At 45.5% G+C, this 25,932-nt stretch overlaps 1 protein-coding gene across 2 annotated transcripts in view; it reads right to left on the bottom strand.

The window, feature by feature from the left end:
• Positions 1–302: 302 nt before the first annotated feature.
• LOC142568295 (solute carrier family 22 member 6-A-like) overlaps positions 303–25,932 on the bottom strand; it is a 101,912-nt gene continuing 76,282 nt past the window's right edge. For both annotated transcript variants that reach the window (XM_075678285.1, XM_075678284.1), the window contains exons 8-11: positions 22,341–22,555; positions 15,755–15,936; positions 5,956–6,110; positions 303–576 (exon numbers count right to left, since the gene is read on the bottom strand). In XM_075678285.1, coding sequence (XP_075534400.1) covers positions 525–576; positions 5,956–6,110; positions 15,755–15,936; positions 22,341–22,555 — 604 coding nt within the window. In that variant the 3' untranslated portion in view covers positions 303–524. The remainder of the gene's footprint in view (positions 577–5,955; positions 6,111–15,754; positions 15,937–22,340; positions 22,556–25,932) is intronic.

Genomic DNA, 25,932 nt, shown 5'->3' with positions numbered 1-25,932 from the left:
TTGCGGTGCGGTGACCAATGTTGCCTACCGAGCCTGGCGGACCAGCGAAGATTATGCCCGAGGGGGCGTCAGATGCTTGTTACAGCATTGCCAGTAGAGGGTACTTTGAAGGGGACAGCACTTAAAATGTTGTACCATAAGCAGTAAATGTGTTATAGCAAAAGTTATGTTTCTTTTTGAACACACCTTGTATTTACATATCTCACACGGGACACATTCAAGACGTCTAATGGACACTTCCAATGGCTGTGCTTTATGTCCTGTTGTGCAATCTGTTTAATATGCACTGATGTTGAGAAAAAAAATAAACAAGCTTATAAGGATTGTAATTATGTGGCTTTCTTGTTTATTTATCTTTGTTTCCTTTGTCTATATCACTGGAATAATGTGAAGTGAGGCAGTTCAAATAGCTGCGGTTGCTTCAACAGACAGTCAGCCATTGGCGGCAATGGCAGAGTAGTGAAAGCTTTTTTTGACATTGGCTGCGCACTTTTGTTTTACTGGTGTCTTCAGATGCTAGTCGTTTAACGAGGAGGCACCGCATCACCAGAGATAGCATCTCCACCAAGGCGTGACCTGCGTAAGAGCACCATAAAAATCTTAGTCAGGGCGCATTGTTCAAAGAAATCAGAGGCACTCTTGCAGAACCCAAATGTATTGTTATGTATCTGCCAGATGTCATAAAAATTTTTGGTTAGCTGACTGAAGCACTGAAAGATATACCCAACTCTCGTAAAGACACTTTGGATGCACACTGTTGTTCATATGCAGAAATGCCGGCCATGTTGTTTGTCTGCTCTTCTTTGATGGAGTGCCCTGCGATCTTGACTACCACTAAGCTAAGTATTCTAAATGCAAAATTCCCGCGACGGCCCAAGCCGTGACATCGACCAGTGTGATTGACCAAGCGATTAACTTGTGAAGTGCCCAAGTCAAGACAGCAGAGCCTCCATGAAGAGGAGGCGGAAGACGACCAAGACTAGGAGTGAGGGGCAGAAAAGAAAAAGAAGATTATTAAAATGGCCCCGTGTCATAGAAAATCCGGTGTCGATGTCGGCTGCATTGTCCGTGAGCATACATTTCCGTATATATTTAGGTACATGCACAGTACCTTGCCTAACCAGTACCATGTCTTGCTATATGACATGTGGTATATGCAGGTCATATTTCCACACCATTCTATCACTAACGTTGCTCATAGTACCTTGTCTTACATTCTTGACAAAGGAGAAGACAGGAGATGGAAATTCAAGACGATGAGCAAAACGAGAACTAGGTAATAGCGGGAGCCAACGTTTTGACAAGTCGACTTGTCTTTTTTAAGGCGACATGTGCTTTCCTCGGCACAGTGCATATAAGTAGGGTTCTTTTAAACGGGAGAGGGGGTATGGCAGGTGGGCGAGGAAACGACTGAGGGTCTGTTAGCGGTGAGGGTGCAGAATTGAAAAGAAAGGTGTGCTGTTCAGTGTTGGTGGAGGAATGTGAGGAAGCGCCGAGTGTCAGCCGGCCGTGTGTTCTTTCATGGAAAAGGCTTGGACAGGGGGGGGGGGAGGGGGGGAAGGGGTATTATCTGCTCTGCTGGAGGTCTGACTTCCTAACTGGGCTGCATGAAAAAATCTAAATAGGGGGATGGCAGAGCTGATGTGAGAAAACTATAATGGCGGGGAGGCCAGTGCCCCTCCCCACCACTTTCCTCCATCTGGCTGCTGATTGTGTTCACTCATTTAACTGCTCCCTAGGGGCTCCGGTCGCATGTAAGAATCCGTGGCTGTAGGCATTAAAGAATGGCACTGCTATAACAACTGTAAAGAGCGGTCACGGGTGTCAAGCGATATGCGAGCACTGCCGAGGCATTTTGGGCTTTCGAAAAATGCAAGAAGGTTGCCGCGGCAGTCTGTCAGCTTGAGAAATCGAGAAGAAACGCTGAGGCGAGATCGCCACAAGCGTCTCGCCACGTACTTCACACTGGTTCGCACGAGAAAACCCAATGTTCATCAGCCTTGCATGCTTTACGTGAAGCTTGCTGACACTCTTCTCCAAGGCATCCAGGTGCTCCACGTAGTGCAGCGGAAGGTTCCTCGCGAAAACGAAGCACCGGAGGGGGGACTGAATCATCTGCCGGGCCTCTTGTGAGGACGTTGAGGCAGCCTGCCCTACTGCGTCATCGCTGCCATCATCGCCGTCGCTATCCGATGCAAGCACGTTTGTGATGATCACCTCATCGGTTAGAAGCATTTAGTTACTGAATCTATAGACCTTTGCACTGAGGCTTCCATGGGCGCCACCATATTTGGACTACTGGCGCCGCCTAGCGTCTGCTTGGCGGCGACGCCATACTGGACTGTCGTTGCTCAGCCTCAGCCGGCTCAGCGCTGCTGTTCCTATGAACAAACAGATCTAAAAACGTTGGTTGCTATCTACATCTGCGTTGCTCCGTATCTTCGGCCTTCACAGAGTCCTCTTGCCACTTTCGTGCTATTCTCACCAGTGTCGAGAGGCCTCGGCTACACATCGAGACGGAAACTTTCCCGCTGGCAGCGGCCGTACGACTTCACGCGTCTGTCGGATGGCGCCGGGAAGCGTCAGCTCAGCGCTGCAGCTGCTTTCACCTATGTCTTAAGTCTCCTCAGCGTCGTTTTGGACCTTTAGTGCAAGTATCACCAGTGTTAAGCGGTGTCGCTTTACGCATTAAAGTGAATACTTTCCTGTTTTGAGCGCCCGTGGCTGCGAATCAGTCCGTGCGATTGCGGAATGGCGTCGACGTCAGCCACTGTCGGCTTGCCGCCTTGAGCAAACAAGGCCAAAACTTGACCTTGTTGGCTGATATTTGCCTATCTATAGCCCATCTAAACATTAGGGGCTGACGATGGAGACACACACAGCGCATCTTGCCTTCCTCGCGTAACCGAGCTGAAGCATCGGCTCTGGATTCTCTGATGTCCGCTTCCCGTCGATAAAATGAATCGAGCAGACGCGCGACGACTCCGTAGGGACGAATCCCTTATTAAGCGGGAGATACACGGTCCGATCCGGCGGCCGACGCGCTAGAACGGCAGCCGGAATCGAGATGTTTTGCCGTGCCGAAGCGCCGGATCGGAAGTCCGGCGCGCGACAAACGGGGCAGATTTTCATCGTCCGACGCGTCCGACAACCGCGCCGTCGTTTGGCCGCAGCCAATGACAGCATGGCTGGCATGTGACGTTTTCTGACGTTCCCTCCACGGAGGCGGCGCTGGCTGGCCAGTTTCTCGCAGTCTTGTTTTTTTTTCCTTGCCTGCTGCAGTTTGTTTCCTACACGAAATAGTTACCAATTTAGTAAAATTATCTCGAACGTGTGCCTGTTATGCGCCTAGTACACTAGCACCTAGCTACTGGCGAGATCGGGAGCCGCGACGCGAGGGCATTTCGCGGGCAGACAGCACACACCGACCGTCTGGGCGAGGCTGCTCGCTTCGCTTGCACGTTTGCCCTTCGCAACAACGGCGTCGAGTAAACCAATTGTATTTAATTACGGGTGACCTAAGTGTACAGTGTTAATTGTTTTGGCAAAAATAAGCGCTCTTTGACGAGCTCGCGTTGGATCGCAAGCGCCGTCGGCCGCAGCGTCCGCCTAGCTAGGCCTACCGGCCCTATCACTTGCTGTTGACGGAGCTGTCAGTGGACAACGCGCCGTCGTGAAGTGTTCCGTCACTCGCAGGGGCATAATTTTATTGGCAGTGTTCGCGTAAAGCAAAGCAGTGTTGTGCAGAGTTGTTTATATTGCGTTTCTCGACGTGGTATGAAATGAAGCTGGGGGGCTGTATCTGGGCGGAGCTTACGCGCCGCTCGATCTTTCGGATGCACGCACCGTGCGCCCGGAATTGTCCTATGCCGCATGCCGGAGCATGCGGCGCCGCACGTCGGATCGGACGCCGAATCGTACCGTGTGTCTCCTGCATTACGATTTACAGCGCTAATCCAGCGATGCTTCAGTACCGCGTCGGCAGGAAACCGATACAACAGGTACACGTTGCAGCCGCAGTCCTCTTGCAGAACATTGTGCGTGCTGCACGGCACTTTTCTAGCTGCATTGCGCTTCTTCTGGTTGTTCGAACAACCGTACACAGCGCAGTGTTGCCCGGACGTTCGCATAGCCTGTGCGGATAAGCTTAAGATCGCGAAAACGTCGTGCAGTCAATGCGGGAACTGCGCGCGTGACAGTCCAGCGAGAGAGGGCAACTATGAGACGCTAGCTATACTCTCGCTACCGGGGGCCTGATATCCGTTTCCGACTCTGGTTCGAGGCTTCCGGTGCAAAGGTCTATAGTCGTGCGCTTTCTTTTCACCGGGAACGTCGTGTATTGCCGATGATCAGCGGGCGGATTAGCCATTTTACGTTTCAGGTGCGAGTCAAACGAGGCTGAGAAACCACGTGGCCAGGAATGATTTCGATGCAAACAAGAAAGACGAATGTGAGCAATTACGCTGTTTGCAGAACTGCGCTGATGAGGAGCCAGTGAGCAACATGCCAGCAGCGCAGTTTTCGGGGTCCATTCGTGTTTCAGAGGGTGGCGCGGCGTTGAGCTATGGGCGCAGCCCATTCGTGTTCGGAGGGGTGGAAGGGCGACGGGAGAGAGGTGCGCGGAGAAGGCTGGAAAATGAGCACGCGACGGCTGATGGAGCAGCGGGCCATAGCGCAGCGGCTCGAATTTCTCGTTTTGTTTTCAAGGATTTCGCATTTCACTACCTTTCGGTTTGGACACCCAGCAGCCAGAATTCATCCTTATAAGTGATAATGCGGCATCGGGGCATTGTAGTATGTAGGTTATTTCACCATGCAAAACAGAAAAGTTGACAGTGCAGCAGCTTCTCATTGTTATAACCGATATGTTGTTAAAACCAGTATCGTTGTAAGTGGGTTCAACTATAATGCTATAGTTGTCCGGTGCATCTGCATGTTGAACAGAGTGGCCTAATACATCTATTAGTGCCAGCACTTATTTGCCCATTTTATTAATAGAGGCTATTGGTCTAGAACTATTATTCATATTCTGTTACTTTTGTCTTATTAGTCTAATACAAATACATGTTTCAATAACCTGGATAAGCTATTACTTTTGTTAGGAGTGGAAGAAAATTCGAAGTTTCGAACACAAATCAAATAGTACACACTAACTATTCATATACATATCTGAAAAAGAACTATTTGGTATTTTCGCATATTCAACGCTAACCACATGGTTCGCAACAACCAAATGTTAAAGTCTGGTTACGGTTGTCTGGATGCTGTTTAAATAAAGTACTGCAAATTATCAGAAGTGAGACAAAGACGAACATTTTCAGAGCAATGCAGAAACAAAATTGGCAAAGCAAGCTCCGTCTTCAGTTTCACGGCGGAAACCTACGAGACCGCCTATAATTTTTGCTTCTAGCTTGTCATTCAGTGTTTTGGCATCATACTTATGCAGCAGTTTTAACTTTTACACTGCAACCTGAGATGTTTTCGTTGCAACAGACACTTTTACATGTGTCTATGGCACACAAGTACTTCATCAGTACTCTTTTTTTTCTTCTACAACCTTTGGTCATTTTTTGGTAACCATTTATTTAGCCTTATTGGTAAGCTAGTGTTACATCAGCCATTCATTATTGGAAAGCTTGTCTGCAACCAAGCTCTAAAGCTGTTGAAACGCTACTGGGCCGTGTAGATTTTTAAAATAACAATTAGCAATCTTGTGTTTCACCAAGATCATTGGTCCCTAATATTTATCTGCCTTTTTTTAATTGCTTAGTACAGGCATGGAACCTAACTGTGTTGAAATAAATATTGTTACTGCAAATATATCCATCTGCGTTTAATCATTCGGCATTCGATACTTACTATTCGTATTCGATTTGTATTAAAAAAAGTTTATGCTCTCCCACCTCTAGTTTCTGTATTAAAATTCTTGGTTCGGTGGCTTCTGTTCTGACTTACTTTCGTTTTGTCTTCAGGCCAAGGTCATTGGCCTCGTCGAAGGTGTCTGGTAGTGGCTTTCCCAGAGTTTCTGGAAGGAAACAGGTGGCAGTGGCTCCACACAGCCCGGCACCGCTGAGCACAATGGTTGGCGCAATGGTGTGCACATGGATTCCCTGTGAAAACATGTCTCTTAAGCAATGCTGCTGCATACAGCCGACAGAAACAGAGACTCTTAACACGAGCGTATGTTTGAGCTAGTCGTTCGCTGGCACAAGACATGCAGCCATGTGTAGCAGCACACTGGCACATTGAGAAAAATGAGAATAAGGTGACAGCGGGAACGAACATTTCGACAAGTGCGCTTGTCTTTTTCCATCTCCTGCCTTCCCCGCACACTGGCACCATGTCAGACTACTCGCAAAAAAAAAAAAGTCCGCACATATGACATTTGTTTCAGGTGTGATATATGCAGACAGAGAAAAGCGTAGACGAAGTTAATTGTTACGTCACCCTCCGCCTTAGCTAAACGGCTATGTCATTGCGCTGCTGAGCTCGAGGTCGTGGGTTCAATTCCAGCCGTAGAGGCCAGATTTCTATGAAACCAAAATGCAAAATGTGCTTGTGCATTGGGTGTGCATTAAAAAACCCCATGCGGTCAAAATTACATTGGAGTCCCCTACTATAGTGTGCCTCAATCAGATTGTGGTCTTGGCACGTAAAATCCCAGAATTTGTAATGCGAGAGCATTATTTGGCTCACTGTGCGACCCTGCCGTCATCAGAAAGCCGTGGCAGAGAAGGGGCACATAAATTATGTCATCTTCGCCTAAGTAAAAAAAAAGTGGCCACAGTGAGGATTTGATGAGTCGTTAGCCGAGCACGCTAATGACTGCGCCTCCAATACATTACGCCGCCACTGCAGCAGGCGGCAGTGATGAATACCTTCGAGACTGTGCAGGTGGTTCGGCTCTGCTTTGTGGGTGATTCACTAGATTGTGCACAATAGGAGTGGCGTCACTGTCGGCGCTATGGAGCCTTCATTGTCCAAAGTGGAACCGCTCGTGTCCACACGATCATGCGAGGTGACAAAGCGTGGCCGGAGGCACCAGTTCACTGCCAACGAAGTACGAGACCATCGCAACGCACCGAAACATGCGAAGCGAGCTGCTGCTGCATTCTCTCAGCAAATAAATCTCAGCTGAAAGATCACAACATGGTCAGTTTGTCGTCCTGCGTCGTTGCGACCTCATAAGCAGCAACATTACACTTGGAAACAACAATACAGTAACACTAAACTCAACGCATTACTCAGCGACAAGTTAACTCTCGTACTGACACATCATAAAAATTACTTAGGTGCCCCCACAGTTTTTTTCTTTTTTTAATTTGTATGTTTAATTTAAGTGTAGAAATAATAAGGCGATGGGAAATGCAAGTGGACGAAATGATAACTTGCCGCTGGTGATAAGGTAATGCATTAAGCACCGCACGCATAATGCAGAAGATATGGCTTCAGTCCCCATCTCCGTCAGGTTTTTTTCATCCACTTTAATTTCCTTTTATTTATAACTTCTAAATTTCAGTTAAACACAAATGTTACTACTGATCCTGTGCTTTCTCCAGCTTCATTGCCTGTTAATTAATTCGTATGGCTGTGACTAACAAAAATCGAACCCTTTGGATCCTTGTATTCATGTCGCCGTTCCAGATGTGCCTGTTAAGCAGTAAAATATCAATAGCTTTCTATTAATGGCGTCTTACCGAATGATGCATGTGGTGCTAATTAACCTTGGAGTGTATACTTCACGCCTTTTTCCTGCATCTAGTACCTTTCTTTGTGCTTTTGAAATGTTTTGACATGCTTTATGACAACCTGTTAGACATTCTCGCAACATCCTTGTGCATACATCTGTCTAGCAGCAATGCCTTGTTCTAGCTTCCTCCCCTTACCAGTTTAGATAAACTTGGTTTCCTTGCGATATAACTCTCCTTATCTTACCTTTAATATTCGGCTGCATTAGAATAGAATGCACTTTCAGAACAATGGAATATGGATTTTCAGGACATCAGAAAACAATGTTTTGGGGCAACATGCCGGCTTCAGTGACGACCAATAAAATAAGTGATCTGAAGACTGTATTGTCCATCAGCTTTAACACCATCACTCTCCCCATGCGATGTTTTTTTCCTCTCTGAAATAAAATATTGAAATTGTAAGAATCACTTTTGAATACCCTTCTTCAGATACTATTCACACAGCAAAGCAACATCTCAGAGACCAGCGTTCACAAGTATTTTGAAATCTTCGAAAAAAAGTTAGCAAATGATTCGATAAGTGCATTGAACTTCCTAATGGGTGCGTCACATTACGTGAAGGTTGGCTGGTTCTACGTCATTCCCTTCTTGATGGCCAGGCAAAGAACTTTCTAGTACAACTGCGATTATCTTCGGTCCTCAGCTGCGTTTCCATTCCCTTGGTATCTGTTGAGTAATTCTGACGCGCAAATGTTATCTGTTCTGTCCTGTGCATTAAGTCACGCGCCCGACTGTCTAAATCATGCCTTTAACTGTTACCCTACCATGGGGAGAATAGGTGTTTATTGTAGGTTACACCAGATTTTTTTTTTCTGAGGGAACTACTGACTCAATATTTTATGTAATAACTAAACAAAAGGCAGAATGAATGCACTTCTTATACATGATATTTTTATTAACAAGATGCATGTCATAAAAAGAGATAAATTGCCAAAATCAAGACTCTCGGATAAAATTGAACAAAGTTTGTAAAAAAACGCTTGTATCTACAAAGAAAGAAATGTAACAGACATTATGAGATACACAAAATGCACTGCCCCCTAATTGGCACTATCTCCAGAAAAATCGAAATTTTTCATTGAATAGGTCGTCGTCATCACCATCATCATCATCAGCCTATGTTATGTTCATTGCAGGACGAAGGCCTCTCCCTGCGATCTCCAATTACCCCTGTCCTGCACCAACCGATTCCAACTAGCACCGGCAAATTTCCTAATTTTGGCACACCACCTAGTCTTCTGCCATCCTCCACAGCGCTTCCCTTCTCTTGGTACCCATTCTGTAACCCCAATGGTCTAAAATGGTTATCTAATCTGCGCATTACATGACCTGCCCAGCGCCATTTTTTTTCCCTAATGCCTACTAGAATATTGTCTATACCCATTTGCTCTCTGATCCAAACAGCTCTCTTTCTGTCTCTTAAAGTTCTGCCTCGCATTCTTCATTCCATCGCTCTTTGCATGGTCCTTAACTTGTTCTCAAGCTTCTTTGTCAGTCTTCAAGTCTCTGCCCCATATGTCAGCACCAGCAAAATGCACTGATTCTACACCTTCATTTTCAATGATAATGGTAAGCTCCTAGTCAGGAGCTCACAATTTTTGCCATATCCTATCTAACCCATTTTTATGCTTCTGTGAATTTCCTGCTCATGGTCAGGGTTCCCTGTGATTAGTTGACATAGGTAAACATACTCCTTCACAGACTGTAAATGCTGAATGGCGATCCTGAACTCTTGTTCCCTTGCCCGGCTATTGATCATTATCTTTGTCTTCTGCATATTAATCTTCAACCCCACTCTTATACACTATCTGTTCAGGTGCTCAATCATTTGTTGTAGCTCGTGCCCAGTGTTGCTAAACAGGACAATGTCATCAGCAAATCTAAGGTTGCCGAGATGTTTGCCGTTGATCCTTACTCCTAAGCCTTCCCAGTTTAATAGCTTGAATACTTCTTCCAAGCACGCAGTGAATGGCATTGGAGAGACTGTCTTCTTGTCTGACCCATTTCTTTATAGGTATCTTCCTACTTTTCTTGTGCAGAATTAAGGTGGCTGTGGAATCTCTGTAGATATTTTCCATGGTATTTACGTAAGCGGTCTGTACTCCTTGTTACGCAATGCCTCCATGACTGCTGGTATCTCTACTGAATCAAATGCTTTTTCGTAATCTATGAAAGCCATATAGAGAGGCTTATTGTACTCTGCGGATTTCTCAATAACCTAATTAATGACATGGATGTGATCTATTGTAAAGCATACCCTCCCGAAGCCAGCCTGTTCCCTTGGTTGACTAAAGTCCAGTGTTGCTCTTATTGTAGATTATCTTGGTGAATATTTTATAATATTGGAAGTAAGCTAATTGGCCTATAATTTTTCAATTTTTTAATGTCTCCCTTTTTGTGGATTAGCATAAAGTTGGCGTTCTCCCAGTTCTCTGGGACCACTGAAGTCGATAGGAAGTTCGTATAGAGGGCCACTAGTTTTTCAAGCATTATGTCTCCATCATCTTTGATTAAATTGACTGGCAGTTCATCTTCTGCTGCTTTTCCCCATTTCATGTCTTGCAAGGCCCTTCTAACTTCATTGCTAGTTATAGAAGGAGCCTCTCTAATCTGTTAATTACTACTTTGAATGAAGGTATCGTTTCTCCTTTGGGTACTGTACAGGTCAGTATAGAATTCTTCTGCTGCTTTTACAATATCTTCGAGATTGCTGATGATATTACCCCATCTATCTTTCAGTGCACACATCTTGGTTTGTCCGATGCCTAGTTACCTTCTCACTGTTTTCAGGCTGCGTCCACTTTTTACTGCTTCGTCAGTCTTTCTCACGTTATAATTTTGAATATCCCTCATCTTCTCCTTGTTAATTAGTTTTGACAGTTCCACGAATTATATCTGATCTCTTTAGTTGGACACTTTCATTCTTTGTCGTTTCTTTATTAGGTCCTTTGTTACTTGGGAGAGCTTACCTACTGGTTGCCTTGGGGCCTTACCTCCCACTTCAACTGCTGCTTCTGAAGCCAGCCTAGTTATGGTTTCATTCATTGCCTCTATGTCACCTTCATCTCTCAGTTCTACCTTCATCTCTCAGTTCTAAGGCTGCAAATTTGTTTGAAACTGTCAACCAGAATTGGTCTGTGAATTGGTCTGCTTTTACCCTTACTGTGTTTAGGTTGGCCTGTTTCTTCATGACCAATTTTACCCTTTCTATATTCAAATTGAAGTGAATCCTAGCCCTCACTAACCTATGATCACTGCACCTTTACCCTACCTAACACTTCTACATCCTGCACTATGCTGGGATTGGCAGAAAGTACGAAATCAATTTCATTTCTTGCTTCACCATTAGGGCTTCTCCAGGTCCACTTTTTGTTCCAATGCTTCCTGAAGAAGGTGTTCATTATTCGCAGCTTGTTCCTTTCCGCGAATTCTACCAACATCTCTCCTCGAGTTTTCCTAGAGTCTATGCCGTAGTTGCCAATAGCTTGTTCACCAGCCTGCTTTTGCCCCACTTTTGCATTGAAGTCACCCATGACTATACAATAAAAGCTCGTTAATTCGAACTCGTGGGGGACTGAAAAATTGTTCGAATTAAGCGGAGTTTGAATTAACGAGCGGGCGGCAAAAAAAAAAAAAAAAAAAAGATGGCCATTGCATTTGGCTGCTAGGGCCGAAGCCAAAATAGCCATATCTGGGATCGTCATCGAGGAATACGCACTACTACTCTTTGAGGTCGGCGATTGCGGGTATTAAAATCATGCGAGTCCAAACACCAAAGGAAATAAAGATATCCAATCAATTTATGCGCCTGGAACTAATGATAAATGTACCCACGTGAGCGTCAGGCTTAATGATGAAATATGACACTATTTATGCTTCAAAAACATGTTTATTAACAAAAGAATAATGATCGAAGCATATCAACATGAAAAATAATCGGTGATTTGCATTTGTTTGCGCTTTCTTCGCTGCGACTCGAGAAGCATTGTCTGCAACTTGCCCAACATCTCCAGCGCAGCATCCGAATTCTCATCGGTGGAGAAATAGCGCGCAGCCAGATCGAGTCCCGATGCTGCTTCACATGCGCTCGGAGGAGGCAACGGATCGTCCTCTTTGTCGGACTCGTCGTCGCTGTCAGGCGTGCTCGCCGCGCGTGAGTCGTGCTGCTGACTGGACGCAGCCTCGATAATCTCGGCGTCAGTTAAAGGCCCCGTTGTCTCCACGCCGTTGTCTACGTCGACAAAGCTCTCAAGTCCACACCCTCCGATAAAACAGCGTAGGCAGGGTCCAGCACGATGGAGCCATCATCTTGATCCACTTGAACATCAAAGTCGGCTGTGCAGCAGGCTTCTGTGGTTTTCTCTGCGCCCGCGCGTCAGAGAAAACCTGCTACGGCATGCGCCGGAGAGTGGTGTGCAGCGAGCGATGAGCGAGCGCGGCTTCGGCCGCTTATCTGTTTTTTCTGCCAGCGTCCGCTGCGGCGTACGCGGTTGTTGCGACGCGCGTCTTTTCTTTTCTTTCTTTCCTCTTATCTTTGAACTCTCCTCTATCTGCACGCGGCAGCGGTGATGGCTCGGCCTGAGCCAATCGGCAGGCCCGTGCACTTTCCTTTTCATCCTTCCCTCAGTCGCAACAACAACAACGCCGGAGGCTCCAGCAAGGAAATTGGTGGCTCGCCTCGTGCGTGCAAAAATGCGCGCTGGCTTATTTATTCTCGTCGCTGTGCATATTAAAAAAAAAATTTCAATGCATTGTACTCGTTACGAGGCGACTTCTATTTACGAGAAGCAATGTCGGCTGCCGTTTCCTAGTTCGAATTAACCGATGTGAGTACCGGTACGTTCCAATTATCGGGCGTTCCGGCCCATTGATATACATAGGGCTTTGCAGGGACCCGGGCATCAGTTCGAATTAACCGGCAATTCGAATTAAGCGATTTCGAATTAACGAGCTTTTACTGTACTATACTGAGTTTGTACTTTTTGCATCGCTAGTTCAACGTCTTCATAGAACTGTTCTATTTCTTCATCATATTGTGACTGGAGGTTTGAGCCTAGGTTCGTACTGCCTTTATTCTATACCTCCTATTTAGTTTTATTATGACTACTGCTACCCTCTCATTAATGCTGCAGAATTTGTCAATGTTGCCCGCTATGTCCTTATGGATTAGGAATCCTGCTCTAAACTGCTTCTTATCTGGTAGTCCTCTATAGCAGAGGACGTGGCCATTTGTAAGCACTGTATAAGCTTCACCAGTTCTTCTAACCTCACTAAGGCCAATGATATCGCAAACAATGCCTGATAGTTCCTCAAAGAGTCCTGCTAGGCTAGCTTCACTCGAGAAGGTCCGGGTGTTAAATGTTGCAAGGGTCAGTTTCCATTGGTGACCTGTCCAGGTCCAGAGATTCTTAGCACTCTCTGCTGCATTACAGGTCTGACCACCGCCTTGGTCAAGTGCTCTGCAGCTGCTGGAGACTGAGGGCCATTGGGTAATTGAGTGAGTCATTTGGGAGGAAGTGGCTGAATACTGCACCAGGGAGGCCAATTCCTGTTCTGGTGAGGAAGTGTCTTGTTGAACCTTAGTCATCATCATCATCAGCCTGGTTACGCCCACTGCAGGGCAAAGGCCTCTCCCATATTTCTCCAACAACCCCGGTCACGTACTAATTGTGGCCATGTCGTCCCTGCAAACTTCTTAATCTCATCCGCCCACCTAACTTTCTGCCGCCCCCTGCTACGCTTCCCTTCCCTTGGAATCCAGTCCGTAACCCTTAATGACCATCGGTTATCTTCCCTCCTCATTACATGTCCTGCCCATGCACCCCCCCCCCTTCCTTTTTCTTGATTTCAACTAAGATGTCATTAACTCGCGTTTGTTCCCTCACCTAATCTGCTCTTTTCTTATCCCTTAACGTTACACCTATCATTCTTCTTTCCATAGCTCGTTGCGTCGTCCTCAATTTAAGTAGAACCCTTTTCGTAAGCCTCCAGGTTTCTGCCCCATACGTGAGTACTGGTAAGACACAGCTATTATACACTTTTCTCTTGAGGGATAATGGCAACCTGCTGTTCATGATCTGAGAATGCCTGCCAAACGCAGCCCAGCCCATTCTTATTCTTCTGATTATTTCCGTCTCATGATCCGAATCCGCCGTCACTACTTGCCCTAAGTAGATGTATTCCCTTACTACTTCCAGTGCCTCGCTACCTAGTGTAAATTGCTGTTCTCTTCCGAGACTGTTAAACATTACTTTAGTTTTCTGCAGATTAATTTTTAGACCCACTCTTCTGCTTTGCCTCTCCAGGTCAGTGAGCATGCATTGCAGTTGGTCCCCTGAGTTACTAAGCAAGGCAATATCATCAGCGAATCGCAAGTGGGCCTTCCTAATTTGGTTGTACCTGGATTAGTATAGCCCCACTTGCTCTAGGCATTTTTGCTGGTGTCAGGCCCCACTCCAAGCCTGGAGATGTTGTCTAATGGAGGAGGTGAGTTTGAGTTTCCCACCTTAAAAAAAAAAATGTTGACTGTGGCAACCGAGCATCCAAGCTAGCTCAGTCAGATAACCCTGCAGGCTGCTAGGCTATCTTAGGTCGGAGGATTCCAGCCCAGATGATCCTATTCCACTACAAAAATTAAATGCAAGCACTAGTTTGGCGTACCAGGCTATGGCTGTTGATGTTCCAGGCTGGCTTGCGTCGTCACCAGTCTCAAAGTCTGACAAAAAGGTAGCATCCTCACACACGTTGCTGCTCGATCCATGGATACAGTCAGCCACAAACACAGTGGAATTGTGAGATCTGCGATCTTTCTAAGTGCACGCACCGTTCCCGGAGGCACCCATTTTTGCTTTCTGCTTTGACGATCACCAAACTTCGGAATGCGTTCAAAAATTAATGCCTGTTGGGAAAAAGTGAACTGCTTAGAAAACAAAAAAATAGCTCTTCTTCTTCATGTCCTATGGCGCAGAGTGTCCGTGAATGGCGCGGAAAGTCTCGAAAGCGGCATTTCAAATCATCGATAGCGGGCAGCCATTTTTGCTTTCTACTTTGACGAGCGCGAGAACTTCTGAGTGCGTTCAAAAATCACCGCCTGGGGAAAAACGGTGAACTACTTAGGAGATAAAAGAATGATTCTCCTCCTTCCTGTCCGATAGCGCAGCGTGTCCGTGAGTGGCACAGGAAGTCTTGAAACTGGCATTTCAAACCCTAGTTAGCGGGCTAACGATGCCCAATGGGTGCGGTATGAAAAGAATTAATATCATCTGCTCGCGTACGGTCCTCCACCAATACAGCACTTTTGCAATCTCTTAGTGCTACAACTATTGTTTTCCGTCCAAACATTCACTGTGGCCTCTTTCCTTGTTTAGTCATTCCTTTGTATACAAATGTTCAGTAACAACTCATCGTTTTCTCGGTTCCTATACCTGAACTGGTGCCCAGTGTGTCTTTTCTTAAAAGTCTATTAACAGCACTAGAAAATTTCTGTGGGTGTCAGTTACTCTATATCACATGAAGGTTGCACAGGTATAAGATGACACTGGACTTCCTCCTCACACTTCCTACGGACATCGCATGCAAACCATTTAACCATAGTACATGAATGGAAGGAAGTAGCAATGTTCTCACATGCTGTCCAAACGTTTTCCACATTAGTGAATGATGCATAACAGTGAAGGTCACAACTAGTATTGAATAATAATAATAATAATATTTGGGGTTTTACGTGCCAAAACCACTTTCTGATTATGAGGCACGCCGTAGTGGAGGACTCCGGAAATTTTGACCACCTGGGGTTCTTTAACGTGCACCTAAATCTAAGCACACGGGTGTTTTCGCATTTCGCCCCCATCGAAATGCGGCCGCCGTGGCCGGGATTCGATCCCGCGACCTCGTGCTCAGCAGCCCAACACCATAGCCACTGAGCAACCACGGCGGGTAACTAGTATTGAAGGAGCCTTGCGTACACACATGCACAGCCCTGCTGAGGTGTTGCAAAAACTCACCAGGTCTCTCATAAAGGGAGCTACGATTCCTCCAATGCGTCCCATAGTGAAACAGGCTGCGAAGCCAAAGCTTCTCGTCGCTGTGGGGAACAGCTCCATGGTGTAGACCCACTTGATTGCACTCGAAATGACGAGTAGAAAGCGAGACGTCATGTTTAGGCCTAGGCGTAGCCACAGGTTTTCTGCAAAGGTGTAAAAGAGCACATCAGGCACACTGAGCTATCCCAAGCAAAGTTTAAGAAAGCATTTGCCCAAGCAACCCTAGGCGACTGCCGATGCTTGGCCGATTGTTGAGAAACAGTCGGAAGCCGGCTTCACTGACTACCTGCCTTCCGTAAACAGTCGGCCCGACATCTACTTCCAGCTACATCGGCACGCGGCCGGCCACTCGGGCTGGGCCTCCATCAGAGCACGACTGGACGCCGAGCGCGCAAACGCTCGTCGGTACGGCTTTAATTACTGAGTACGGCTTTAGTTACCGACTGAACTTTGGATCCGCGTGTTTTTTGTTAGACAGCATAAAATATTGTCACGTGGTAGTGACGTTCAAGAACACAGTAGCAATACTGTGAAAGACAAAACTAACTTTTATTTGGCGAACCTGTGCCCACAAAAACAGGCTAAACTTATAGCACCACGATAGCGGCGAACACGGTCGGCGATCGTCGAAAATCTGATCAGCGGGTCAAGCGCGTCGGCTTTTATACAGCAGTTGTCCAATGTTCCAGACTAATCGTTCGGACCCACGTGCCTTCCACAAAGTTCTACGCCATTCGCGTCAGGCAATGAAGCCAGATAACACAAGGTTCGGCAACAACAGACAGCCGGGTAGAAGCATCGATAAATTTCCAGAAACTTCAGATACATGCAGGCGCGTCCCGCGCTGTGCGATTACATTTGTTAGGCGGCGAAATGTGGTCGCCCGATAAAGATAAGTACACGTGTCAATATATTGCACTAAGTACATAACTACGATAATAACAAGCATTTTGCATGCTGCCACAACTGATGCAGGCTGAAGAAGCACAAGACTGCGACTCTGGACTTCTTTAAATTCTTTTTTGATGACTTTGCTCGTACTGCTGCTTGGTTTCAGCTCACGTTTCGCTAAAAGGCCGCATTTTTTTTGTTTGTCCGAATTGGTAAAACGCGGGCATTGCTGTTAAACTAGTTCGTTCGCAGCTGGTCCAATTCGACTGGGTAGGAGGTACCTTTTCGCATGAACCATGGCAAGCAGAAATACTAATTAAACACTCTAGAAGAAGAAGAAAAGAAAAGCATGGGGAACCGTGGTCGTCTTGTGCTGTCGTGTCTCCCTCTCATAGAAGGAATGAAAAGGTTCTTGGAAAGCAGGGACGGGCGATTCTCTCCGTCAGTATCAGTTCCCACCAACAAGGACGAGGCGAGTAAGCGAAGCGGGGCTTTCTTTGCTATATACTTTTTCTTCATCAGGCGCAACGCCGCCTGCACGCGGGGGCACAGGCAGGGGCGTGAGTTCCCACCAAATGCTAGCTCTGGATGCCAGCTCGTTTCATGTCTCGACAGCTTAGTAGACTAGTTGGTGCATTTCTGTTATCATGAACTGCACATATAAACACAAACTACACAAGATAACATGGACAAGAAGAGCGCAAGCCCTTTCCATGGAGTGGAGCCGCTGTGTCTTGCCGTGCAAGATATGCATACTTGTAAGTGGCACTTTATTTTCATGTTGTGTAGTGCATGACCACCTTTGTCAAGTGAACAAAAGTAGCGTTGTATTGCGCGAATGGTTTTGCAACGTATGAACTCCTTGTTTCTTGTGTTTGTTTTTTCTGATAGGAAGAAAAAAAACTTTATATGAGAACGGATCAAGCGTTAATGTGAGATGTACTTTCAGGTATATATATTTAACATTATTGTTTCGTCTTGTAAGCGTGGCGTATCTTTCTGTATTTTTTTCTGAAAACACTGGAACGACACTGCTTAAATTGAAGCATAGTGTGCGAATGACCTGCTATGCTTGGAGCTGTTGTCACCATTCGGGAAGAAATCAGGTAAGACGCTTGTCTGGTTATCATCGCGGAAAAGTCATAATTAATTCGTAGTCGCTTTTGTTCCTTCTCACAGATGAAAAAACAAAACTGTAAATACCCAGTACTGTACGATATACGTCCGCTGCATTGCAGGTAAAAATGAATTGTGTGTGGCACATCTCCGCATGTGGACTACAGTAGATCTAGGAACATCGGACAAAAAGACACGTACATGAAACACTGCGGACAACTGATATGCAAGTTGTTCCTAAATTGTTCTGTTGTCGCATTTTCACAGTTTACGTGTAAAACTTTGTCACCGCAGTCTCGATGTGATGTAAACCTTTATGCTTATCTCGTGGCAGTCTGCGTGCTATTTTGTTTGTGCATGTCATGTGTTGTTGATAATTCATTTATCATGCTCCCTGGATGTATATCTTTTTCAACAATATTCTGAGCCAAGTCAGTAGATCGATCCTTCCTGTCCTCGTATTTCCTTGGGCAGTTCTAAAGCGTGAATCACGTCGCAGAAGTTGAAAGCACTCATTTTCACTGAAAGTTCACAGTATATGTCTATTACATGCATGTGCAACGACGAAATAATAATTTTGTCTGTGGCTGTGTCAGGATCAGGATTTCTTGCACACAAATGTGAAAAAGTGCACTCAATCATCTGCATGGTTCACAGAGTTATTCATTATATTATTTGTTTGTTAGTTGGTTTCAGTTTGAATGAGCACTGTAACTATCCAAGCTTCACTCTCGACGGGGACAGAGAAATGCCAGATACTGTACCATTCAGAGCCAAGAACATGGGAACGGCTGAAGAGCCTCTCAGGCAGTATGCAAAACTCTCACAGCAGACCAGCACTGTCCTTTAGCTGTATCATACTATATCAGTGAACAAAGACTACTTGCAAATTGTTAACACTGCTGCACGAAAAAAATTAATGTATTTTATGGTTGCAAAATAAACACCTAAAAAGAGAAAACATTGCGTTCATGTGTTTCTTTTGTTGCATGTTACGTATTTATACTAACGAGTACAGAGAATAATTACTGGCATTTAATTCTGTTTCACCTGTGAATTACGCACATATCGCATATATTAATTGTCAGCACGAGTTAAACGCCTCTAATAAACTGTATATCGTTGACCTGAAAACGTAACACGCAGCAAAAAAAGAGAAATGTGATGTTTTTTTTTAATATAATAAAAAATAAATAAAAATAAACGTCTGCACCCAGCCAATGGCCTACGGCAAATCGGTGCTTACGAAATGTTGGGTCGTAGTCGGCCCGCATGCAGTGTGCACTTGGCCACGTCGGCTACAGTGGTCAGGCCTAAGTCACTTGCCGATGGTCGCTAGACGGGAGGCCAGTGTCAATCCCCGATGCTGGCCCCCCTTCGGGTGCCGAGGTCGGGCCAACCGTTTTGCAGTCGGCCAGAGACGTTGGACCGATTTTGTAACGGTGACTTTCTGTTGCTTGGGAGTGTTTCTACTACCTGTGCTCCAGCACTTGGAAGTTGGCAGGCTCCTGATTCACTCTGTCTTGTGACATTACGCCTCAAATATAGCATCACAGCCTTATCATGGCGAGGAATGCTTTTATTTGCTATGGTTAGCCTCTCGGTACAACAAAACAAAGTGTTGGGGCGCATTCACACCGGCAACTGAGAGAGGTCGACCGACCAACTGCAAGCGACGACGCTAACCCGACACGGGCCACCTCGATGGACATCATATAGCCACAAATTCAGAGCAAAAATGAATGGCTTGCATTGCCACGACCATTTCCTAAATTCAATTTTAAAGATATCAGGGGCGGCTGATGTGTGCAGCGTCTCTCAGCCTAGAGAAACACATGTTGTATGTTCGGGTGTGAAACTCCGTGAAACGTCTGTGAGCCTTAGTCATGCTCAACGAAGATTGCTCGCGTAATAAACACGCTAACAATGTTTCTTTCTTTTTTTATTTTTTATTTTTTTGAGGGTGGGCCTACGTCATGTGTTTGTAAAGCCTTGCTCTCGCTTGGTTTACCAAGCTCGAACCTCATTTTAACGAAACGGAATATAACGACATAAATAAAATTCCCCTTGAAAGACACATAGAGATCCATATACTTGAAGTCCGTTCTAGCAAAGCGAAATTTTCCTCCCAATGAATAGAACAAAATAGATTGTCTCCGAAACAAAAATAGCCGACCGTTGCGTGCCAAATACATCGCTTTCCGCAGGGTGGCGGCTTGAATAAGTCATTGAGCAACACAGGTCTTTCTCACTGCTGCACATAGCGGTGCACCTGCGTACAAGCAGCAGCTCACTATCCCACTTCTCCACTGACCTCTCTCTCTTGCGCAGCTACGTACAGGCAAGCTCAGCTCGGCATGGCCTCCAAGATCTCAGATGCCAAATTTCAGGGGTCACGCGCGAACTTGAGCGAGTTGTGGCATGCTGTGCAGCTACACGCAGCGGTGCAAAAGTTTAGTGCATTCACTTCTCTCTCTCTACGGCGGGCCACGCAGGCAGCGGCAGCTGGGCTTGGCAGCTCGACATGGCCTCCAAGATCACATTGGCATCGGTGCAATCCTGGAGGCCATTAGCCTGTCGCCAAGCCAGTGCGGCGAAGTTCGCTTGCCTCCTCGATCACACAGCAGAGCGCTGTGTAACGTGCCACGTGCTGCTCGACCGCGACGAGCCAAGCGGAAAGCGGACGCGAAAGCTCATCCCAATTGAACAGAAAGCAGCCATCTAAAGGCTGTCACATGTAGCGCTAAGTCGCGTGTTGCACAAGCCGAAGACTGTTTCGTTGTTTTATTCAAATTGCATCATATGCATGAGCGTGCAACGGTTCCGCGGCGCCACAAGGCCATTATTTCCATGCTTAAAGTTGTGCATCCCATTGGGCATATATTGCAGTAAATGGCAATAATACATATTTATTTATTTATTTAAAAATACCTTACAGGCCTCAAAGTGAGGCATTGAGTAAGGGGGGCAGTACATAGAAAATACATTGAATACAAGACATCTATAAACCGTATCTGTTTACAACCTACAACCAAAGTACAACTGAGATGAAAAAAGAATTATTTAGATCACGATTCACTAGGGAAAAGAAGAAACATAAAAAAACATAATATAATAACAAGGAATAAATCACACAGATTGTTGTCAGTGAAGTCGTGTAATTAAAAAAAAAAGTTATGATGAAAAACAATAACAGAAAAGTTACGGACGCGACATTCCAACGAAACGGTAAACATAGCGACATAACAGTAATAATGCGAAAATAAGCTGTAAATATAGTGCAAGTATAGAAAGCATTGTGCGACAAACGTAAAACTTCACTTTTCTTTAGTCATGTAATCAATCAAATGATGAAGTAATGGATATGATGAAGTGATTTCCGGTCCCTCTTCAATTTTGTTATAATGAGGTTCGAGTGTGCTGGCAAACTGAAATTTAAAAAATAGTTAACAAACAGATGCTAGTAGCCTCGTCACAAGCAGATGGCAGACAGCTTTAACTATTTTGTGTTACCATACAGAAAAACACTATATGGTAAAATGTCCAGTCAAACAAAACAGAAAGTGTGCCAGGCATACAGTTGCTATATTACCGAAATGCTGATATGAAAACGTCGAAGGGTCAAAGCTCTGTGGTATAGCAACTCGCCTGTATGAACACCATTTGAAAAAAAGCTTTATTTCTTCGTGATCTGTATTTTGAGAAGACAGACTGTAACTCCTGGCTTCTAAACCTTCACGTGACTCTACGTGTCGTGCATGAAATGCGAAAGGTTTTAAAGTTTTGCAGAGGCAAACAGACTTCACGATGCTGGAGATGGCTCGACAATGTAAGGCCACCTAAATAATTTATATGCGTTCAGCTTTCGATACCATGTTGCGTTCATATGGCTATAGCCAATCTCTTATGAAGAAACAGATGTGCTTTGGATACTACCTGATCATCAGTTGGCATCACTGCAACGTCGCATTGGGTGGCAAGGTGAAATTCACGCACACTGATAGCTGCTTGCCAACAAGCTAATACTATATGGCAAGCTGGAGCAAATGAGGCTTCTCATCATTGCAAGGTCGAAAGATGCTTGATGAAGTATTACAAATGTGGCACAAAGATAGTGTGTCAATTGTATGACACCTACATTTAATTATAATTGCCTTAAACATCATAGCCAGACCTTAGAGTCTCCTGAGGCACCAGCGGTCAGCCGAGATTGCAGCATAAGAGGTAGTCAAAGTTACTTGCGCTTGCCACACTTCACCGTACTGTTGTGAAATGGGCTGCGTACCTTTCTTCTTTGTTTGTTTTTTCGTAAGTCTTTGTATTGCTATGCTTTCTAACACTAATTATGTTGTCGTTTGTGATAATTACTATGGATATTCTGGAGGATGGGATTCCCGGTAGTGGGAGCATTACAAGAATAGGTCGAACTAAGTAGCACCTCCCCCGTTGCATGCGCCTCTCATCCTGGCCTTTCAGGGCCACAGTTGACTGAAAGTGAAGAGCGACTGAAAAGTGAATGAAATGAGAAGCCAGGGCTCACCGAGTGGCAGTAGAGAAATAAGTATGGCGGCAAGACCGGCTAAAAGCAGCAGCGCCGCCTGTGACCTCTTGCGGCGACAGTAGCGCACTATGGGCAGGCTCATCAGGCCTCCAGGAATCTCGCCTGCCGCCGAAAGCGCAAAGTTGATGAACCGGCTGCCACCCAGGTCGACCGATGAAAGCGTCGTGGTGAACAGCAGCAGATTGTCGCAGAACCTGCAGTTGAACACCGTGGCCAAAGAAGAATATTTGCACGGATGCGTTGCTGTCCTTGCACGCAGAAGCACGCACTTTCTGGGATTCCCACAACTGGCATCAATTATTTGTTCATTTTACCTGATTATGCGCGCGGCACCGCGAGCCGCACTTCGCATTGAAACCCTCCAGCCATGCAGTATCGCGGCGTAAAATGACGCTTTGCCATGTCATGCGATAAAGCGGTCTTTCTCACCCCTGCTGCCGTGTCAGTGACTGCATTCAATGGAGAGTTGTCAAAAGCACAAATCAAAATAAGCTAGTGGGAAAAGGGAAGTGCGGTAGTAGCTTCCACTTTACACCACACTTCTAAATCAAACAGGGGTTGGACAGAGAGCCATGATTTGCAGTGTCGCATGCGTAATCAGCTAAATATACCGAACAATTTGATGCAGCTTATTTCTGTCTAAGTAGCCAATTTGATAAGTAGAAACATGTACTAACTAAAATTTCAACACGATTCCCTCCAATTTCTCTATATAAACATGTGTCGTAATGTTTGTAACTATGGAGTCAGATAATATAATTAGTTTAATTAGTAAGTGAATTGCTTTGATTTTTAGTGAAAAAGCACTACTTGGCTCATTGGGCGTTTTGTCGGTGTCCTACAGTGGTGGTAGATTTAATGGTAGGAACTCTAAAATGTAAGTATAGTATGTATGAGATTGATGTAGAGTATAGAAAGAGGTCATAACGCATGAAATCCAAGGAAAGCACGGGGAAAGCGGGCGATAGAAATTCAAGACAATGAGCAAAATGAGAACAAGGTAAAAGCGGGAGCCAACATTTCGACAAGTTAGGGTGTCTACCAAGTTGACATTTCCAAATTCCCTGAGTTTTCCATGTTTTCCCTGAGTGCCTTTGCGGAATTCCCTGAGTGATGCAGAACTACTTTTCATGTCAAGATGGGCTGAAACCATATCACCCGATGCTGTGATTCTCTAGTAAGCATGTGAAAAATTCTTTAAAAAGCGACTTAATCCAATTTGACTACTAAGGAGTATTGTTTATGTTATTCAAAAAGAGAACAGAAGGGATGGGTGAGTAAAATGCACAGCAAATAAAATGTCTTCGAAAAAAATTTCAAATGGAGTCGGACATTCTTAAATACCAATAAAAAGGAGACGCATACAGAAGCAAATATTTTCAAATATGAGCTATTTCTATCAACTGATAGCAAGCTCAGTGGTATGAGGCCCGAACTTTGTCACAATTAAGATACTCTCTCAACAGCTCGTAAGTCAACCTCAACTGTCCTGACATACTCTCAGCCTGCGTACGACGCCTCAGTGTTGTGTTTTACTGCTTTAAAGCGTTTATTTTGGTTTGGAGAAGGGACACCTGCATCTCGGCAACAGCCAACACTTTTTTCTTTGATCTCAAGCTCCTTCAAAACGGCGGCAGCACACTTCCTTTCCTGTTCATTCCTCAGTGTGTAGATCCTTTCTGTTCTTGTCCTCCTTCCACCACTCGTTCGCCACACGGACCATTTGAATCATCTTCTTGGTCAGTTGCAAAATCCACGTCCAATTTTTTGAGCTCCTTAGGGAGTGCAAAAGCGTGCGAAAAATCGGCCAGTTGAAAAAAATAAATGCATGTCATTTACTGCCCTTAAGGGCTCAAACCGCCACAGGCACATTCGAAAACACTCCGAAAGCCTGTCGGTACACGTAATAAATATAGTGGTGCTCGTACTGTGACAGGAAATACCGGCTGCACGCGTGTATAATTAAGCAATACATACTGTGTCCCGTGGCAATAGCCCCTTCCCACACTTGTTATGCTTCACTGCAATATTTTTGCGTATGCTTCACCAAGTAACATTTATGTGTAGAGGCGAAGCTGAATTTTGGGAACCAGCCATTATACAACACGCTGTGCTTTCCAAGCTTCTAAGCCAATCGCGAGGACCACAAAGGCGGAGTCCATGCCATTGCTGACAGCACCTAATTCTTTCAATAAAAAACTCAGCACCCAATGGCAAGAAGCTTCATAGCGAACGTCGAAGCAGCTAGGGCTAGCATTGCCGCAGTGGTGGCTACGGCTGCCAGCGGATCTGCGTGCGAGAGCGCCGGTTCGAGGCGGCGAGGTAATCAGAATGGCAGCGGTGGTGGCTTTGATTATTGCCGTTTTGGACCTGCGGTCACGGCAAAACGTTCGGAAAATCGGACGGCGAAGAGTTCTTGCGTCCGAAATTTCAGAAGTTTTGATACATTCACTCTGAGGTACGTGGTGGTGCTGCGAAGCCATCCAAATCATCGGGAATCCGGAAAGTCGTTCATTGACTGTACACTGGCAACTCCTCCAGCCGACGACAGGACGTCAAAGACGATTCATTAAGATTCCTGTCTGTTACTCGAGCCAGCGTTACCGCGACTTTCGACCATTTCAATAAAATTATAGCTAATTTTCCCTGATAGGGGCACAAATTCACTGAGTTTTCCCTGAGTTTTTCCAGGCTACTCAAAATCCCTGAGAATTTCCGGTTTTCCCGGTTGGTAGACACCCTGCACGTGGACTTGTCTTTTTCAAGACAAGTCCACTTGTCTAATATAATGTATGTTCACTTGTCATAGATAATGTATGGAAAGTGGTTATGTAGGCATATCCAGGTATAATAAACTAAGACATTTGAAAAGAAAATTGAGGATGCACTTGCCCACAGGTGGATTCGAACCCAGGCTATCCCGAGGAAGCTTTGCAGTGAGAGCCAGAGGTGTTACCTCTACTCCATACCAGCAGGTGTTATGCAGGTGTTATCAGCAAGACGAAGGAGCACCTAGCTCGCGTGGCGCGCCTAACAGTTCGTGACGTCACTGGAGAGGGGGGCTCGGTGCAACTGTGACACGGCGTGAATAGCGGTTCGTGACGTCATGGGAGAGGGCTCGCTACTTGTATATAAAAGGACACGTGCGTTGGCTTGTCTCAAGTGCATGTTGCAAAAATTGGGGAGCCCGCAACACTTTCGGGGGCTACTGCGAAAGCACATAACGGAACGCATTGGGGGCCTACTTTGGAAACTACATTAGGAAACAAAAGTGAATCATAAAGGTTGCAAATCTCGAAGGTTCTCGAATCTCAAAAATAAAGAGAGCCTGACAATTGGTGGCCTTTCTTTTTTGCATGTGTACGTCGCATGCCCACAGAGCAATCTTGCTTACACTTGTGTCTAATGTGACAACACAGTTCAACACCAAATAATAAGACGGTGTTATAATAGACATAATGAGACGGCTTGTTCATTGGTTAAAAAATGTGCAATAAAAAAACTTGTCACGTTAAAGCTGCGCATCCCCCTTTACCCAAGAAATGTATATTTTCTGTCGTTATTCTTTTTC

Source organism: Dermacentor variabilis, unplaced genomic scaffold, assembly GCF_050947875.1.
Source record: "Dermacentor variabilis isolate Ectoservices unplaced genomic scaffold, ASM5094787v1 scaffold_18, whole genome shotgun sequence".
Lineage (NCBI taxonomy): Eukaryota > Metazoa > Arthropoda > Arachnida > Ixodida > Ixodidae > Dermacentor > Dermacentor variabilis.
This window is presented reverse-complemented; position numbering and strand designations above follow the sequence as displayed.